Source organism: Drosophila innubila (genome assembly GCF_004354385.1).
Source record: "Drosophila innubila isolate TH190305 chromosome 2L unlocalized genomic scaffold, UK_Dinn_1.0 4_B_2L, whole genome shotgun sequence".
NCBI classification, from domain to species: Eukaryota; Metazoa; Arthropoda; class Insecta; order Diptera; family Drosophilidae; genus Drosophila; species Drosophila innubila.
The window spans coordinates 17095673-17115557 of NW_022995372.1; the positions used below are offsets into that span (position 1 = coordinate 17095673).

Sequence of the window (19885 nt, forward strand, 5' to 3'; positions counted from 1 at the left end):
GCTTTTGCATTTAAATTCGTCGTCTTCCTTTTTTGCTGTTTGCGTTGCTTTCGTAAACGAGACGACACGAAATGAAATGAAATGAAATGAAACCGCACAAGTCACAAAAATCGTTGTCAAGGAAATTAAACATAATGAGGCAAGTGGCCAGTGTACAGTTCGGTGGGAACAAGGTCATACCAGGTATATATATATTCTATATACATTGTATATTCTGCGCACTTGTGGAGTTGAAAGCAAACTTCTTGTTCTCACTCTGCTCACTTGGGAAACAACTTGACACGGCCCTTAAAGTGCAGTTATAAAATACTAAGGCAGCGAGAACAGAGAGAACCTTTGTTAGGTCAACACACAAGGAGAAGATCACAGTAAAAAAGAGAGACAGAAAAGTTCGTACCAAGGCTATAATTAAATGAAGTTAATAACTTAATAATATATAAAATTTAATAAAGCAAAAAGTCAAATAAAATTCTACAAATATTTAATGCTATAACAGTTTGAAGATTTGAAAAACTTCCAAGTGCAAATTATGAAACAAAAAAATAGTCAGTGATGGGAAAAAAATTAATTTTACAATTTTAATGCAGAATCAAATAAGAAGCCAAATAATGAAATAATTTGCATTCCGCGAGAAAATTGGCTAAGATTTGACAAAGTTATTTTCGCTTAAATGTTTTAAATGGAAAACAAATTAAATTAACTCTATTGATCATCAAATAAACAATCGAGTTTTGCAATGTATTTTTACGTTACTCAAAAATTAAGCTCATCTGACAAATATCAAAAATCGAAGCCAAAATATATATATGAACTTGGGATTAGAGTCAATTTACCTGAGATATCATAAACAACATGCCAATATTTATTGCAATCAGAGAGCAAAGCAAATAATTTTCTTTGCCTCGGGCTACCCACAGTTTTCAAAGCTGAACATATATTTTGTTTATATTTGAATGAGAGTCAATAAAAAATGGGCAGAAATTACATAAATTATGCAAATTTAGGCCAAGATAGCCAAAAGGGGTAGTCGAACTATAAAAAAAAGACCAAAACAAAACAAAGCAAAATAAAGCCAAACAAAAAGCTGCTAATAAACAAAAAGAAATCGGACCGCGTCCAAGTGAACACCTACACTTTACACATAGAGTGTGTGTATTGCCCGTGTGTCAATACTTTAGCGGACATAACGCTAGTTTTTTTTTTTTGGTTTTTTGATTGTCACAATTTTGTGAGCTTTGTGGGCTTCATTGTCGGAACAAATAGTAGCATAATAGGGAGATAGGCAGCTGTAGAGTGCAAAAGAAGTCAAGTCACTTATGAAATTATCATTTATAATATCCATTTGAATGGTGAAAGTTATGACAGCAAAAGACTCAATCAAATGCACTTAATTGCTAACAAATTAACAAAATGAATTTTCAATTAAAGCCATTGTTAAACTGTAGCCAATTGCAAAGCGGAAGCTTCAACAAAACAGCACAGCAAACCAGTGAAAATTTCAAAAGAATCGAGCCCGAGGTTCATTCAACTCTGCAACTCCACAGGTCTACAGGTCTTCAACTTTACGTCAAGTCGAATGCTAATCAAGAGCTAAACCGAAACAATTATCCTACTATGGACAAAGTAAGAGAGAGGCACAAAAAGTCAAGAAATTAGTTGGCATTACTACACATCTATGTTTGGAACGTGTCGGAATGGCCAAAACTGAAAACGTTCATTCGGTAATTTGTGCGATTTGTTACGAATTTGTTATTGGCTGAAAATTGATTCGAGCTGGTTAACTAGAGGTCAGAACAACTTGAAATTGATTTGGCAGTAAATGCAATTGATCTATAGATTAATGCTCAAACGAACAGCTTCCTTCTCACCACCTTTATATACAAATCAAGATATATTGAGAAATATTGGCCATGAAATGTATTTAGTTTTTGTTTCTTAATTAAATATATCAGTTGAAAGATTGAAATTTATGAACGAAATAACTCATCCACTCATATAATTCTATTCTATTAAATATTTAGATTTAAATGAATAAATAAGAAAACCATAATTTCAAGACTATAGTAGTTCAAGTGACCACTCATTTCTGTATTTAAAGTAATTGAATTCATTCTGTATTTTAATATCAAATGTATATAAACATTTTTTTGCGAATAAATATTTATTATAAATGTAAATCTCTTCCCTTTTAAGACATACACTATTTATATATTTTAAAACAATTTTCAGCAGCATTTGTTGTTAATTTTTTCAACCCTACCATATTTAGTGTACGTGCACCTCTACCAAGTACTTACAGATAGACATCTTTCTCATTAAAAAAGATATCTGCACAGTTAGAGAAAGAGCCTGACATCAAACTTTATTTAAAACTAATTCAAATACTATCAACTAATCTTAGACCGGATCTGACTTAAGCATTTAATAATGGTTTCAATTTTCTGTAATGTGCGACTGCAAATGCAATGTGTGTACCATATTACTGAAAGAAAGAGAAAACCAGTTTCTGTTGCCGTTTCTCAAAATATAGTTAAAGCTCTGCTGTTGCCTTATAGCATGCAAATCGACAGCATTATTAGTCATTATGCAGTCTGTGTATATGCTATGAATTAGAAACGATGGCAAGACCCCAAGATTCGAGCTCCGAAACCAGAGACTAGAGACCCGAGCCATGTACCGGTTCGGCCTTCACGCTGCCCCGCAGAGACAGCACAACTCCAATTCATTTAACGCGCCCGGCCCAAAATGGGGCGTCGAAAATTGTTAAGTGATTGAATTTGATTTGCTTGCTAGTTGCAAGTTGGTGAGCTGCCTTTTCGAAATGCATAACAATTAGTTTAGAGAGCGCTTGTTGAAAGTTTGAAAAGCTTTTCTCCAAATATAGCATTAACATTAAGCTATTATTAAGCGCTTATTCACTCATTTTTTAATCTTCAACAATATTTACAAATATGAGTTAATACTAATGAATAGTTCCTTTCATCGGATAGCTCAAGTATCTATCAAGTTTTGCATATCGATTAAATTTGAGTAGACTTTCAACACTTAATACAGGGCATACCTTGAAATACACGCTTCATTTTTTAATTCAGGTAACTTAATACATTCAGAATGGTAAACAATACTATCGAACGAGTGTATTTAAAAATTCCAAGAACTTGGTAAACAAGGAAGACCCTTGAACATATTAAGTAAATTTATTGCATTTTCAAAAAAAATCAGCTATAAACAAATACATTTTTAGAAATTAAGCAATATTATCAAATATATTTAGATGTACCAGGTTTTTGTTTAATATAAGAAAAACACTCTTAATGGCTTAGTACTGGAAAATGCTTTAAGTTTACTGGAAACAAATTTTTTTACTTGGCAAACACAAGTTAGAGTTTTAAATGATGTAATGATTCAAAGTGACATTTAGTTTCTTTCTTCTATTTGGCTTGATAACTTCTTGCTAACAAATATAAGTTCATTTTAAACTTTAAAATTTCGAAAATTAATATAATAGATACTAGACTCTATTCATAATAAATTTAAAGCTCTTTTACTTACGCAACATTCTCAAAGGTTAACAATATCTACACATGATCTTTAGCTATTTCTCTTTTTCGTAGCCAAAACAATGGCATATAAAAATCGCCAGCGAAGCATCTCATTGATGTGAGAAGATTCTCAACCATCAGTGTTTTTTCATTATTTTTTTCTTCTCTTTTTCTATGTGGTTTTGTTAACATTTTAATTAGAATTTTCCACACACGGCACTGGCAAAACAACAGCAACAGCAACAAAATACACATAAAAGACAACAATTTCTTGCCGCTTGACTGTAAATTATTAACAAGTTGAAGTAAAAAGCTCATTTCAGTTGGACAAGCGACGCACGGCATTGTCATAATATTTAAAAACCTTTTCATAACTTTATTTTCATGTTTTTTTTTTCAATGAACTTTTAACAACACCTTTTTGTATGTCAAAGTTGAGAGACAGCTTTGAAAAAAAAAACTGGTTGACTTTTATTATTTTTCAATTAGAGTCAACTTCATGGGAACAAACACGTTAACCAAGCCCAAAGCTCAACCGAATAGTTCAATAAGCCGTCTTGGAGCTGGGGCCAATCAAATGTCAAAAAGGTAACAAAAAAAAAATCTCTTTGGGCCACTGCAAAAGAGAGTGGCGACACTTTCTACCAGACTCAGTGAGCTCTAAGCCTGGCCAAGTGTGCGTGCTGTCGCTAATCAGGTCAGCATATCTACGCCTCACTATACAGTATAGAAACATAAAATAAAGAAAAAAGAAATACAGAATTTATAAAAAATACAACAGAAAGAAAAAAAGTAACATTTATTAAAAAGTTTTGGCCAAAGGCTAAGCTTCGCTGATGACTGTTCTCACCGGAGTTTGGCTTAAATGAAATTAAATGAATTAAAAGAAGTTTGTATCTACTCCATGAATAGCTGTTACTTCGTATAATAGGGCGCCCGGGGCACCGACTGGGCTCTTCCTCAAGATCCACTACAAGTCGAATGCAAACTGGGTCAGCAGCTACCAACTCTGTGCTCAGCTGCCATTTTCTATCTGCGATTGAATTAAGTGTAACGCATTATAAGTAAATTGCCAAGCGTACCGCATATTTTACTTCATTTGTTGCCCCATGTTGGGCTGCAAAACTCAATTATAGATTTATGAGTGTGAATTAACGCGAGTTTGTTTCTTCAGTTAATAATTTGAAAGCAAAAAGAGAAGAACTTAAACGCTGTACTTTGGAAAACTTGTTGTACTTTCTTTTGTTGATTAGGTAAAAATACTATCAAAATTGCAAAAGTTATTTTTGATCACGGCAAGAGCTAGGATACTAAAAATTTTTGACTACATAGATAATATAGTCTTATATGTTTACTTTAAATCCGTTGTGTCTTCAAATTATATTACTTGTTATTACCAACTTGAACTAAGTTTTTATGATACTAAATATATTAAAGAAATGTTTATTGTTGACGCCCCCTTTTGGGCTAGCAAAGGAATCATACAAATTTTAAAGAATTTTAAATGGAATCTGAGCTAAGTAAATAACAGACAATATAAAAGAGATATCCCATTGCTTCAGTTTAAAAATTGAATATGAGTCTGCAATTTATTTATAATATTTTTATAAACAGATTAAAAAAGCATAAACAATTTTAAACAAATTATATAAACGGTGAAACGGACAACCAGGCAATTACCAAAGAGTCTGATTGTTTACGGAGTTGTCAAAGTTGCCACAACATAATAAGCACAGTTAGGTCTCAAATGGCTAGCAGTTTTAGGCAATTATCATGCGGAGGTTCGGCAACGTCAAGGAACTTGTAAGAACGAGCAAAAATTACGAGCACTTTGGATAGCTGCAGATATGGCCAAAACAACTTCTATGACGACAATAAAAAGCAACTTAAAAGGTAGCTGACATTTGATGGGTTGTGGCCCGCGACTTACACTGTGCCTACTACCGCAAATATGGCCAAGGCACGCGTGATTTATGGCCAAGTCGAGTGCGTTGTGCGTTGTCTAAGATCTGTATCTCTGTCTCTGTCTTGCTCCATCTACTCATATTTTTCTGGCATTGCGTGCGGCTTTTGAGGTGGCCAAGAATGTGTATTGTATGGAGAATCATTTGTTAAGTGTTTTCGGCCGGATCGGTGAGTTCAACGCCGCTCCATTGGGATGTTGGTTACGCTTGACGGCGGCCGAAACAATTACAACGAAGCGATGTTGCAGTTTGCAATTTGCAACATGCAACAGATCCAAGCGATGGTCTATAGTAAAAACAATGCAAACACCACGCATCGCATTGCCAATCAAAATTGTTAACATATTGTGGAAAGCAAAGCCTCAAAAGCCAACTCAACAGCCTGGTACAAAAAATCAACATGGGCTAGTTAAGCACAACAACAACAACTACAACTACAGCAGCAACCACAACAACAACAGCAAACTGTGTGCACTGTGTGAGAAATCGAGGTACGAATAGCAATTGTGATTATGCTACTCCATTGTTTTACAATATTGGCTATAAAAATGTGTAGATGCATAATCCTTAAAATCTATATTAGATAATTACATAATATTTACGTGTAATGTTATTTCGAATTAAGTAAATATGATAATGTTAACAGAGTGGTATTTATGAAAAAAAAAAAAGGAAAAAAGTGCCGTTTTTGAAATAACTGGTACTAGATTTGTATACTGTGTACAGAGTAATAATTTTTTACTTTTATTTCAATTTCCTTCATGTTTAAGCTAAGAAAAAACAAATAAAAAGTGTACCCGTTTATATGCCTAACATAACATAAACATGTTAAAAAAAAAAGAAAGAAAAGAGTTACTGCAAATTCTAAGTAAATAGTATAACAGATGTATCACAATGAAATTTCTCTACTTCTGCTCCCTATAATTGTAAGAATTTGAAAAGTATTGATAAATGTAGTCAGAGGTACTAATTGCACTAATCTATAATTTTTAGTGGCCTTGACTTTAATTAGCTGTAATTTTACCGAAAACAAATTATGTCTAGAACTCATGAAATGAGTCGACTAATTTATAATAGACATTTCTATAGATTTGTCATGCCTGTAGCTATTTTTTTTTTTTGTTATTAATTTTCTTATAGAAGGCAAGCAGATGATTCATTAAGCAACGCTTAAAAGCAAAAAGAAAAACATGATTAATAATTGAAAATCCAGGCTTGTCTCTATAATTTTGAAGCGCGCTGTATCGCTTACATATTGTTACCCCTTTTCGAGTTTTATTTAGGAAACAGCTGCCTGTAACTAGTTGCCACATGGCTGGATGCTGTCTTGTTGCAGGTTCAATCAACTCAGGCGACTGAGCCAGGCTCAAATGGCCTTGTCTTGCGCATAGACGGCCAAAAAAAAAAAAAACACTCATTAACTTGACTAAGCGGCTTGACGCGCCCCTCGGATGATCTAATCGTCAAACACTTAACACTTAATTGAGCGGCGACGACTGAAACGACTTTGGTAGTGAAATGCTACTGATGATAAATCCGATATAAAGCTGCAACAACGCTAATTTTCAATGCAGGCGTGTGGGAAGTTTAAAAATGAGCTACAACATTGAATTAGTTGCATTTAGATATATATAGTAAGCATTTAAATTATATTGAGCTGTATATCACAGATTTTGAGAAATTTGGATGACCATTGTTCCTGAATTCCTGAAATCTCAGAGTTTCAATTGTTTCGGATTTACAAAAACTTCCAGTCTTTTATTTCATATAAGTTTCAACAAAATTATTAAATTATTAAGCCCCGACAATTAAATTAATAATAATAAAAAATGTTAAATAATATAACTCACTTATTTAGCGTTATAGACTGAGGTATAACGTAAAAAATATTCCAAAAAACGCAATTTCTTGACTCGATAACGATAATCCACATAAAATGATTCCAAGGAATGCATGCAGTAGAGGGGGACGCCAGGAGGGGGAAATAGAGTGCGGAAGAGCGAAAGAGATAGAGAGCACACGATACGAAACTTAAGTTACTTTATAAACTTTTCTATAGCACACATTTTCTTTTTTCTTTACGTATTTGTTTTCTTCTCTATACACGTTTATTATTGCTATTCTATTATTGAAAAACTTTTTATGCCTAGGCAAGCACTTCTTTTATTCTTCTTCTTCTTTTTGTTGTTGTTGTTGTTGTTTAGCACTCGAGCCACTTTTTTGTATACTTATAATTATTTAATTTTTTGCAGAGTCGTAGCCCGAAACGAACGCGCATTAAGATACAAGTTGTATATACAACAAAAAATAAAGGCAACAACAACTACAATTGAAATGGACGGAATGTTGTTGTTGTTGCTGGTGTTGTTGTTGCTGGTGTTGTTATTGCTGCTGCCAGCTGCGCGATCCGCTTTGGTAACTGGCGACGCTGACGACGTATCAAAAGTGACTGAAAAGCGTCGAGCAGCGTCAAGCGCAGCGAAGCTGCAAACGTGTCTTAAACGGCCAAAAGGTAGGTAAACGAATGCCCAGAAGAGACAGCAATAGCGAGAGGCAAAAAACAAAACTCTGAGAGAGCGCACTCAAAGCAGGCTGACAGAGAGAGCGAGAGAGAGAGAGAGAGCGAACCGGCGATCGAGCCAAGTAAAAGCTAATACAAAGAACGCATATAAAGAAACTGGTTATGCTGCTTGGACCGGCACAATTCTATTGACTAGTACATAACTTGGACCCGTCTGAAGAGACCCCCACCATCCCCCCTCCAAGGAATCGAGGAGGAGCAGTCGCCAACACACACTGAGCAAGGTTAATAACATCGCAGCGAGACAACGAAAAATGCAGACGCAAACTGCAACTGTGCATACAAATTCTTGTTTTGTTGCTGTTGAAATGTGAGACATACCCATTGCTACTACTAGATGGCCAACTAAATAAATTTTCAAGCTGATGCAGAGCTATTGCTGGATTGGATTGAATTGGATCTGGTCTTGGGACTCCCTAGGGTGCGCTATTGTTTGTTCTGCCTTGCTGGCTGGCTCAACACTTCCTCAAGCGAAATGCAAACCAGTTTTTCATATTTTGCAATTCGGCTGTTATTATGCAAAATAAAAACAAGTCGATTTCACGACTATAAGATACCCGTTACTCAATTTAAATCAAGCATCCTAAATGACGATAATTTTTTTTTTTTAACAAAAACTCAATGATTAGGAATAAACATAAAAGAAACAGAATAATAAAAACCTTTCATTTTCGACATGATTTTAAAACTATGGTTTTTTATTGAATTTCATGATGATATTAATTAATTTGGAGTAATTTTATAATAATATGACTACAAAAGAACTTTTTAAAGAAACTTAAAAATAAAACCGAAAGAAATTACCCAAGTAAAAAAAAAAGCTTATATATTATTGCTGAAGTTTCATTTTTATTCAATTCGCGATGAATCAAATGAAATAAGTCGAAGATAATGAATATTTTCAATAGCTTTTATGACTTCGGTGCTTTCGTTGCAACGAACACAATATTCCCATGGACTCTACCAGTACCGGGTATAAAAAGGTACCCCAATTGCGACAAAAGTGGGCGGCACGGCAAAGTATTAAATGCATACGAGCATATGTACATATATTATATGTATTTCTGTTTTTAAGTATATGACGGAAACTGGAAAACTGGAGGAGTAAGGCACATAACCAAATTCCTGTTAGTGGCTGTCAAACGGGTGAGCAAGCTGTTGACCGCATTACTCTGGCGAGCAGTACATATTAAGCTAACGACAACGGCTACGGACAAAGACAACTGGAAAGGCTAGTTATTAATAGTTACCTCAACTATGCCAAGGCATTGCGGCTAATTGGCGAACATTGGCCATGGACCGGCTAGCAACAGGTAGTGGTCGTTCCATTTGTTCCATTTGTTGCAGGCGCCGCCGCCGCCACCGACTTTAAAACCAACAAAGCTGTGGAAAGTCAACATGCCCGATAATATCAGAGATAGAAAGGCCAGACTAAAATGGGTAATTAAAGCCAGTATAAGTGAGATTAGCAACAGTTGCCAACTATTTAGCAAACATACGCTGTCGAGTGACATTTTTAAACTGTACCATATGTTTCTTCATTCGATACAATTATCATTACACTTTTCTTTCAAATGTAAAAAATGAATAGTTCAAATTGACGCGCTCATTTCAAAGCACATGGTCACACTCATCCTTATAACAGCTGTTTAATCTTGGCGCGCACCCAGTGTAAAAAGTGCATTAAATTTGGTAGATATTCGTTCAGGTGGCAGCGCCGGGAGTATTGGTAAATGCTTTGGAGCGCAGGCATAGTTTGCAGCACTGTTAGCAACTTAGCTATTTTATAGCTTCTTCTGACAAATTTAGAGTTCGATTGAACTCGAAAACTCTTCTCCAACTTATCGCAACGCAAAGTTAAGGTAGATAAGGACTTTGTCCAATAAGACACAATAATTATATTTTTATATGCCTTCGGATGCCTTCCAGCTATATTTTCCTCCAAAAAGTTGTCAGCACTTCTTTGCAATCTCAACACTGACGGTCGCAAAGCTGCCAGCACTGATAAAAATTGCAAATTTAAAGTGAATAAAATTGATGAAAATTCAAAATTTGCAAATAAGATAAACTTGGGGATAGCATTTTACTGAAGGTTTGAAGTTCGTCAGCCCTCAAGGAGAGAAGTTAGAAATTATAATTCTAAAAAAATAGAATATCATAAAATCGGAAAAGTCTAATAAAACTTTGAAAAATTAAAAAAATTCTAGCTAAAAAATACAAAAAAAAAGATTTGGAAAAGGTACTAAAACTTAGAATAACGTTTTTGGAAAAACTACCTATTTCTTATGTAAAAATAATCAAACCAGATCGTAAAATTTTACTGGATGGGCAACCCTCGGCAACCATACAACATAAGATTTTCCAAAACAAACCGATAAAATAGGCTCAGGAATAAGATGCCTTGCTGGTATTATGACAAAAAGGAGCTACGTGAGACACCTTCGATACTGGATGGGGCTTCCTACGAGACAGAGCGGCGCTATCGAAAGGAGGGCGCACGCTTCATCATGGAATGCGGCACCAAAATGGGGCTCGGCCACAACACAATGGCCACCGGTGTCGTGTACTTCCACCGCTTCTACATGTTTCACTCGTTCAAAAGCTTTCCACGCTACGTTACCGCCTGCTGTTGCCTGTTCCTCGCTGGCAAGGTGGAGGAGACGCCAAAGAAATGTCGGGACATTATCAAAACGGCACGCGGCATACTTAATGACAATTACTTCTACTCGTTTGGAGATGATCCCAAAGAGGAGGTAATGACACTGGAGCGTATCCTGTTGCAGACGATCAAGTTTGATCTGCAGGTGGAGCATCCCTATACGTTTCTGCTTAAGTATGCCAAATGCTTCAAGGGCGACCAACAGAAGCTACAGAAGATGGTGCAAATGGCCTGGAACTTTGTCAACGATTCACTGAGTACGGTCGTCTGTCTGCAATGGGAACCAGAGATTATAGCCGTTGCTCTGATTCATTTGGCCAGCAAGCTGAGCAAATTTACGGTACTGGATTGGCTGGGACGTCAGCCGCAGCATCAGCGATGGTGGGATATGTTTGTATCGAATGTTACCATGGAGATACTGGAGGATATCTGTCACCAGGTGCTCGATCTTTATCAGTCGACGCAAAAGGAAGGCCAGGAGCCCAACAGTCCGCCCCAAAAGCCACCCAGTCGTGCCGACAGTCCCACCACAATCGTCAAATCTCTGACCCTCAATTCCAGTGTCGAGTGCCAACCGCCACCACCACCGCAATCTAGTGGAAATGGTGGTGAACTGAACAACATACAGAGCATCAAGTCACTGGCCAGCGCAATTCCCGTTGTCTCCATACCGCCGCCAAATGATGCGCTGCCTCTAACCGCACCGAATGCTGTTGGCGCTCCACTGCCGCCCGGTAGCTTGAACAGTAATGCGGCCAGCTATCACATGTACCATGCACCGCCACCACCTCCGCCTCCCGTTGTGCCTATGCCGCCGTATGTGGCCAACGCCTGGGCACAGCAGCCGCCGCCTCCGACGCACTACACCACAGCTGCCCCGCCTCCACCCATGCCGCCCAACATGGGACCCGGGCCGGGACCAATTGGCGGAGGAGCGCCGGGCTACTACAATTCCGGACGCCAGCAGCAGCAGCAACGTTATCAATAAATTGGCCTAAAACCTCAAAAATGTTGTTGCAATCAGTTGTCGATTTAGTTAGGAGAAGGAATCACGTCAATAATAATTAATATTAATAAAGCGTAATTTTATTAAAACAAAACATTATTCTCACCGTTGCATTATTTTTGCGGAGTAGGAAATGGAGTCCATAGTTTTTTGGATTGGACTGAGAGCTGAGATGCGTCCTCGTCACGAAATGTAATGAGCATGTGTGTGTGTGTGTGTGCGTTTGTGATTATTTATTATAAGTTTGTTTACACGACAGCATCTAATCGTGACTTTAAATAAGTTATCATAATTTAATTAAGGTAACGAAGTCGGTAAATGTTTACAATACGTCAATATACTCAAAAATGCATGGAAAAAACATAGTAGTTTGGAAACGTATTCGGGTCTTTCATAATTCTCTTTTTCAATGAATTTTGTTGATTTCATTTTTCCGAATCAAAATTTTGTGCTAACACAAATGTTTTGAAATAAGTACCTAAAATAAAGAGCTCAATTTCACTTCGTCAAAGCTTTTCCAGACCACCCAGTCGGAATCCATTGTGTGCCTAAGCGACCTAGTAATCTGCTCGAATTTTTAAACGATGCAAAGATTTCTTATTTTAATTTGGTTAATATGAATTAAAATCCCTTCCAATCAAGTATTTTCTTCGCAAATGTTTGACTTATCCACCTGTTGTAAATATTTACCATAAAATCTTGTAGTTACTGATCATATGTTATATGTATATATTTCAATATCACGATTAGTTCGCCGTGTAAGCGTTGAATGTTTGTTCGTGTGTGCGAATTTACTTGGCTACTTACAGTTTATAGTGTATTTTAGTTTTATTTTAGTATACAAGCTAAGCTATATACGCTATACATACATATGTATACATATATATATATTTAATATATGCATACTTTATATTGTGATATACGTTATGTGTGGGCGTGGCTGACACACATATATGGTTCTATATAAATATTGCAAATCGATTAACGGTTATTGTGAATAACGTTATAACACATACATAAAATACGCGCTTAACTTTAGCGACGAGACACCGCAATTTATCCCCCAAAAAAACCTCCCAATACATCGGTGATAAAACTATTTTAAAGGTTTATGCGTGGTCAATTAGCGTGAATTGTAAATTTGTAAATAGGCAGCTTCGGCATTCAAATGCAATTAGAATATGTGCTCTGTTCTGTTCCATTATTTATCAACAATTTTCCCAAAATTTCATGCAACAAATTGTAATTAAATAAAAAAAAAGTAAACGATATTTAAACCAATAATGTTAAAAACTGTAAATTGTAAAAATTGAAATAAATCTTAACTGTTTTAAGTTTTAATTTTTAACTGATAACATTTGCTGAAGCTATTTATTTTGGTTTTTTTCAGCCGATATGCGATATTCAAACCAATTCCGCTTAAACTTTTTGGAAGCGTTAAAACCAACAGTAAACAATATAACATTTATCGGAAGAATAATATATGTAATGTGATTAAATATATCTTAAACTATATGACAGCTAGGTGACATTATGCATAATTGTTTTAAAACGCATAATTTCATTGACAGAATTGGCTTGAATGTAATACACACCTATTTAACAAGCTAATGTTATCAGTTTACATATTTTTACTATTTATTTATATTTAACACAATTTATTAAAATCACGTCTTTGGTCGAAAACGAAAACGGGAACAGATCGCTAGCAATTGCAAATTTGCATTCTCAATTAATCTCTCAATTTAAATAAATCGACAAAACGCAACCACGCATAAACATTTGTTGTGGTGTGCTCGAGTTTGTATGTGTGAATGTGTGAATGTGTGTGTGTGTGTGTGTGTGTACGTTTGTGCATGTGTGTGTGTGGCAGCTTCTAACATTTTCGCGTCAATGTTAATTCACCACAAGCATAATACTGTGGTATCATTATAAACTCGGGCAGCGCGAGTCGCGTTGATGAGATTGAAGTTGATGCTGCTGATGCCGGTTGTTGTTGCTGTTGGGCCTGCCGCACAATATGTCCAATTTTACCTGAAATCGAATGGATAATTTACAGATTTTTTTTTAGTTCAGTGTTTAATCGTACTCAAAAATTATCGCCAAAGTGCATTTATTACGGATACTTTAGAATTTAATAGTAATTTATTTGTGTGATCTGAGTGAGACCTTATATTGGAAATATTGCAATTCGTTTAAAATAAACAAGTAAGTTTTATTTCTCGATCTATGTGAACAAAATTACAGAAAATAATTACATTTTGTAATTACAAATTTAACAAATAATACATCCGACACTTAGATGGTTTCTTTTTATTTTTAAAAATTGATAAATGATTATAAAAATGGAAATTTTAATATTATTTTGTAACTATTATGAAACTTATTTCTTAGGTTGTTATTATAAACAAAAAGTACATTTTATAATTAAAAAATAAAAATTGTTACGACCGAAATTGTTATTTTATGAATTTGTAGAATTTTTGTGCAACTAAGCGAATCATACATACTTCACTCCAATTGCATTACTTACCCAGAACATTGGCGCGATGGAAACGTGCATCCAATTGCCGCAGCACGTAGAGATCGGGATGGCGTTTCCAAGCCGCCAGAATTTCAGTTACCTTGACTGGCACCAACTCAGCATTTCCAGCGTTGCTCTGAAAAATATACCAACCTCTAAAAAATTTGTTGTTTTCAAGAATTTCATTTTCTAACCCGCTTGAATTGCACATTGAGTTGTTGTTGTTGTTGTTGCTGCTGTTGATGTGGAGGCTCCTGTTGCTGCTGCTGAGTGATCAACTCGATCAGTTTCTTGAGCTTGCGATGATTACACTGTCGCTGGGAGACATGCAACAGCAGCTGCTTCAAATTGCCAACATCCGCGTCCTGTTGCGGCTGCGCTGCCAGCTGCTCAAAGTAGCCATGCAGCAGGGATGCATTGTAGGAAACGTGAAGTTTGTCCAGCGCCTGCACCAGATGATCCTCACTCAGTTGCGCCGTGGACAGGCGCACCACCAGTGGTTCAGTCGAAAAGCTTTGCTTGGGCAGCTGTCCCAATGCAATTTCAAGAAAGCGATTAAAACAAAAATTCTTAAGTATTTTAAGATAAACAAATGTTAAATATTAGTTGAAAGACATGTTTGTGATACGTGCGGATAAACAAGAATACACTTTAACCCTGATACATATATTTTTAATTTTAGAAAAAAGTTAACATATATTGATAAACAACGAGCAATTCTTAATAAAATTGAACAAAACGTCACATAACTAGAACTACAGTTTAAAAATAATAAAAATCTGTTATATACCTGTTCTGTTTTTTTCTTGTTCTTTTTAAGAAATATAAAAATAACTTTTTTTTAGCAAAAATCTTATTTTTTCTAGTTCTGTTTATTACTATGTGTAGAGAATATCTAGGTACTTAGTTCTTACTTTCTTCAAATTGATAAGTCAAAGATAAGCTTAGCTCAAATGACTATATAAGGTGCATTTTCAACGGTTCGGCACTGTCATTCCTTTGATGGTGGACTTTTAAGTTGATGTTGTTGTTTTAGGTCTTAAGGATCAGATGCAGTTGGAGCAAATTGAAGACCAGTTGGTTTAAAAAAAATATTGGTATACTGAGTTTTGGACTTCTGGTATTTCTATTGGACATAAAGGTGTCTATTGCTGACGGAGCACCGGAGAGAAGGCTAGTTATCTTTTCTGGGCAAAGTATCAACCAAAACCAGTTTTGGACTAAAAGGCAAATGTCTTAAAAATAATTTAAGACTTTTAGATTTATCTTCACGTACAAGTAGGTATTTTACGCTACTATAAAGTCTACAATTCGCATAGAAAGCGGATATTTTTAAATCTCATTTTGCAATAGTAATACGAGAGCTTGACAAAGAAAAATGCTAATTTTTTCAGCTCACCTGCACGCCGCCAAAATTATTATCACACGAAATAAACCTTTGGTTGTAATGACCCATGTCGCCGGCGCCACCCGGCGGATTGTGCCAACTGAACAGGCCGCCAAACTCATCCAAATATCCCGGAGAGCCGCTGCGACAACGCGTCTGCTCGGCACGGGCGTAGAGAGAAAGACTGCTGCCACGGCTGCCGAAGCGTCTGCGGCATTTGGAGCAGCTGCTCAGATCGAGGGCCTTGCCAATGGTGTTGGCCAGGAACTCCTTTTCCAGACAGTCCAAGCAGGTCTCCTCGCCGTTGCCCAAATCAAACTGGGTCGAGTTGCTGGCCATGGCTGCACTGGCGGCCACAACGGCCGCTGCTGCCACAAGCATGGGCGCCACATCGGATTGATGTTGTTGTTGTTGCTGCTGCTGCTGCAGGGAGACAGCACGGAAATCTGTGCAGCTGTAGCAACGTTCATCGAAGCTGGGCTGTGAGCGACGTGACTTGGAAGAGGATGCACAGCTCTTGCCGGCGGATACTAACGATGAGGAGTTGGAGAGCGTACTCAGGCGTTTTGGCTTGGCACCCGTCAGCTTAGAGTTGCACGTTTCTTCGGTTGCATGGGCATGTTCACTGGGCACGCTGGTGCTCCGACTGAAGCTGGTATAGACAAGTGTGCTGGGTAGCGAGTGTGCGAGCGTTGTGGCATCTGGAGCGGCAACATCTGCATAATCTTCATCATCCTTGACACCACACAACAGCTCATCCACATCCACATCGGAGCCAGCATCTGCATCCGTTTTGATCTGATCCAAGTTGAGACTGATGCGCGCGAATTTCTTGCTCAAACGCTGAAGTGCCTCCTGTGGCGGCGCCAGCGCCAGCGGTAGCGCCAGCTCCTCAATGGGCGAACTGTACAGCTGGCGTGTCTGTGTGGGCGTGCCCATGTGCCTTCCACTCTGCAACTGACTGTAATCGCGCTGCATCAGCAGAAGATTAGCATGTCCCGCGGCAGCAGCTGCCTCCTGTGCTGCGTTGGCCGCAAATTCCAGCTCTGACGACGGATCTGGTTCGAAATCCATTTCCAGAAAGTCCGTCTCATCATCGCGAACCAAACTAAAGTCCAAATTACGTCCACCACGTCCGGTGCTGGCATCCAATGCAGCCATGTCGAAGTCAGCGGCATCGCCGCGATACGCATAGACACAGTCGTCGGAATTGAGGGATATCTCTTCGGCATCCACATCGTCATCGTCGTCGAGTAGTATGAGATCGTCGGCGTAGTAATTGTCGCTGGCATAGCTCAGATTCTCTGTGGAGTTGTTCATGGAGGTGCGACTGGAGCTGAGGCCGCCAATGGCCGCGTCGGTGGGCGAGAGTGCTGAGGCAGCAGCTGCGGCAGCCGCCAAGTCGCAATTGAGCGGCTGCAGCGCAGTCAGCGTGTAGGCAGCAGCAGCGCCGACGTCGATGCCATTTAGCTGAATTATAATAACAACAAACAATGAGATGTATAAAGAAATAAAAAGAAGAATATGCAAACATAAAGAAAATCCACTTGCCTTATCACTGGTCTCTAGGCCTGCGATTGCTGCAGCAGCGCAGTCGCAGTCACCGTCACCGTCATCGTCGTCCGCTGCAGCGCCGTCACTTTCATCTCCTCCGCCCTCATCCTCAATGTGTGCAACACAAGTGGGCGTTACAACAACAGCGCTTATTGTTGTTGTTGTGGCTGTTGATATTGGCGTTTGTGTTGTTGTTGTTGCTGCTGCCGCTGTCGTTATTGTTGGTGTGGCAGCTGCTGGTGCTGTTGTTGTTGTCTGTTTCTGTTTCACTTTTGCCATTGTCCTTTGAAGTTTTGCCTGCTCCTCGCCATCAGGGCTGACACAATTATGCGACGAGTTGCACTCCACAAGATTGTTGTTATTACTCAGATTTAGTCGCCACAAGCCATCGTGTTTCAATTTATTTACTTTAATTTTATCTTTGCCAAAACCAAAACGATAATCGTTATCGCTCATGTCTAACTGCAAGCTACACCTTAGAGATGGGCGTGACTTTCGACAGAAAGTATCTTTATGAGTTACAGTCGCAGTCAAAGTCGCAATGTAGTCGGAAAGTGCGATCATTCACTTAAAAATATTTTTCGCTGCTTGCTTGAATCGATATTAAATCGATAGTTTTTATTTAAATTTCAGCACTATTTACTTGGTGATTTAAGTTTATGAAAATTGATAAATAAATGCAATAACTTTGCAATACAATAATAATTTAATAAAAACTAAAAACTTAAAATTAGATAAGAACCAAGGTTTGCAGTCAAAAAATACATTCCAAAAAAATACTTGTCATAAGTGAAATAAAACGAAAACAAATCCATAAGAAATATAACTATCTTTAAAATATGAAAATATGCGTATAAAAAAAAACAATGTAAACAAAAAGTGAAGTGAATATTTATATTGAGGCCTTCTTTAAATAAGTTTCCCAAACACTTCCACGCTGCGATTTGAATAAAAAATAGAATCAATTTAGTTAAATGTAGCTTTAAAAATTACCCATAGATGCAAGTTGAATTGGCGCCATGATTTGAACTGAATATAATAACCAAATTTTGTATGGCATTATTGTTATTAACTTTATAAGTTTGTGTACGTTTCTTGGGCGCGTTTTCATATGTCCACTGACCCAATAGTTCCTTTTTACCGTTGGATTGCAATCCCTGTCAAAACAAATATTCAAGGTATAAGCACGAAAATGGGTGCAAATTTTAAGTCTTACGTAAACTTCAAAGTCCTTCGGTGCATTATCGACGCTTACCATGGGTGTCATCTCCTTGGGTACATGGGTTAGAGCTATTTCTTCTACAATTATAGTTTTGGCCAATCGAATAGAAACCGTCGCGCTAGAACCTTGAAAACCGAAACACGATCCCGGCGTTACGACCGAACGTAATAAATTTATCGGAGGATTCGCATTAAAATCTAGGCCCAAAACAGTCTTTAAAATGTTGGAGCCTCCTATGGGTTTCGCCAATACATGAATAATTCTTGCCCCCAGTTCGTCCGCAGCGTAGTTGACTCGAGTATTTTTTATGGCCACTTGATTACTATATGAACTTGACTGAGAACTACACCCAGAGCCCATAATTTGTTGTTTTAGACTATAAATATCATCCAGAAGGGTCTTAAGCTTGGATTTTACAATCGAGTCCACATAAGCCTGCATTTTTGGCCAATCGCAACCTATAAATGAAGAATCTCCTAAGGATCTTCCGTTATCACTTGTGATGCAATCGAAATCTCTTTTAGACGAGCCACCGGTCTTGGTGTATTCCTTTTGTTGATTCATTAGAACTTTCTTGAAAATATAAAGGGCATATTGTGTATTATATCATTAAAATTTACAATTTATTTACCGATAAGCAGGCAACATCTTCTTTTAGCCTCGAGAGTGAAGTAACGCTGTTCTTATTGCTAAACATAAGAAAAGAGAAAAATAAAAATAATAGCACAAATGTCACAATATACGTGAAACAGATACGTCTTCTGCATCGCTGTCTTGCAATGTCCATTTCTAAGTTCCTTTTTAAATTACAGTTTTGAAGTATAAACACGTTGAAGCGTAACTAAAGTCTACTGTGATTTCAAATGATTGAACATAATAAACTTATTTGGATGAAGAGGAGGGCATGGGCAATGTTTGTTTCGTTTTCCATTGCTGTTTTTATTCCACCAAATATTTATTAAATTTTTTGCAGAATTTTTGTTTGAATTTTGTCGATTTTTAGATACTTTTTTTTTTAAATTAAATTTGTAAATTCTCTTCCCGACGGGTGACGAGATTCAAATTAAAATTCAAATGAAAACCTTTATTTCATATATTTTAAAATTTAAGATTTTCTTTATTGGTGTGGAAGACTGCCACCCGGTGAAACGGCTGCCACCCTGGAAAATTTCCCGATCTGGCTTGATTTTTTGTACTTAAAAAAAACAAGTACATTTCCGAAATTGGGTGTTTTTCATTTTTGTACTTAAATCCGGATTTTTTTTTTTGCTGGAGTTTTAAAACTGTTGATGTCATTTTTTTTTTTTTTTGAATTAAATTTTTTAACTTCTATTCCCGAGGGCGGACGAACTTCAAACCTTCATTGAAATATTAACTTTAATTTTGTCTAATTTAGAACTTTAAATTTTGTTGAATTTGTTAAATTATTGCAAAGTTTAGCAAATT

The 19885-nt window shown here is 37.0% G+C and overlaps 4 protein-coding genes across 4 annotated transcripts in view; 1 reads left to right on the forward strand and 3 right to left on the reverse strand.

The window, feature by feature from the left end:
* Nucleotides 1-7953, reverse strand: part of LOC117780345 (serine-rich adhesin for platelets) — a 56918-nt gene extending 48965 nt beyond the window's left edge. Inside the window, exon 1 of the mRNA XM_034616832.1 lies at nt 7357-7953. The gene's annotated coding sequence lies outside the window, so the exon portion shown is untranslated. The remainder of the gene's footprint in view (nt 1-7356) is intronic.
* A 2461-nt stretch (nt 7954-10414) lies between these two features.
* LOC117780937 (cyclin-K) lies at nt 10415-11846 on the forward strand. Its single transcript, XM_034617633.1, has one exon. It carries the CDS (start codon nt 10484-10486, stop codon nt 11732-11734), a length of 1251 nt encoding a protein of 416 aa, XP_034473524.1. The 5' UTR covers nt 10415-10483; the 3' UTR covers nt 11735-11846.
* Nucleotides 11811-17711, reverse strand: LOC117780936. Its single transcript, XM_034617632.1, has 5 exons — nt 17215-17711; nt 15676-17133; nt 14471-14803; nt 14286-14412; nt 11811-13786 (listed from the first exon to the last, which is right to left on the reverse strand). The coding sequence occupies exons 1-5, from the start codon at nt 17671-17673 to the stop codon at nt 13629-13631; spliced, it is 2535 nt and encodes an 844-aa protein (XP_034473523.1). The 5' UTR covers nt 17674-17711; the 3' UTR covers nt 11811-13628.
* A 352-nt stretch (nt 17712-18063) lies between these two features.
* Nucleotides 18064-19234, reverse strand: LOC117781033 (SUN domain-containing protein 1). The gene is made up of 4 exons (XM_034617749.1): nt 19071-19234; nt 18434-19012; nt 18211-18374; nt 18064-18154 (listed from the first exon to the last, which is right to left on the reverse strand). Exons 1-4 carry the CDS (start codon nt 19224-19226, stop codon nt 18127-18129), a joined length of 927 nt encoding a protein of 308 aa, XP_034473640.1. The 5' UTR covers nt 19227-19234; the 3' UTR covers nt 18064-18126.
* Between the last annotated feature and the right edge of the window lie 651 nt (nt 19235-19885).

Coding starts and splice junctions, on each gene's coding strand:
- LOC117780936 (XM_034617632.1), bottom strand. CDS start 17,673: ATGAGCGATAACGATTATCGTTTTGGTTTTGGCAAAGATAAAATTAAA. Junction 14,804..15,675: donor ATAATTTTGGCGGCGTGCAG/GTGAGCTGAAAA, acceptor GCATTGGGACAG/CTGCCCAAGCAAAGCTTTTC. Junction 13,787..14,285: donor CCATCGCGCCAATGTTCTGG/GTAAGTAATGCA, acceptor ATTCGATTTCAG/GTAAAATTGGACATATTGTG.
- LOC117780937 (XM_034617633.1), top strand. CDS start 10,484: ATGCCTTGCTGGTATTATGACAAAAAGGAGCTACGTGAGACACCTTCG.
- LOC117781033 (XM_034617749.1), bottom strand. CDS start 19,226: ATGGACATTGCAAGACAGCGATGCAGAAGACGTATCTGTTTCACGTAT. Junction 19,013..19,070: donor AAGATGTTGCCTGCTTATCG/GTAAATAAATTG, acceptor TATATTTTCAAG/AAAGTTCTAATGAATCAACA. Junction 18,155..18,210: donor AATTCAACTTGCATCTATGG/GTAATTTTTAAA, acceptor TTCAAATCGCAG/CGTGGAAGTGTTTGGGAAAC.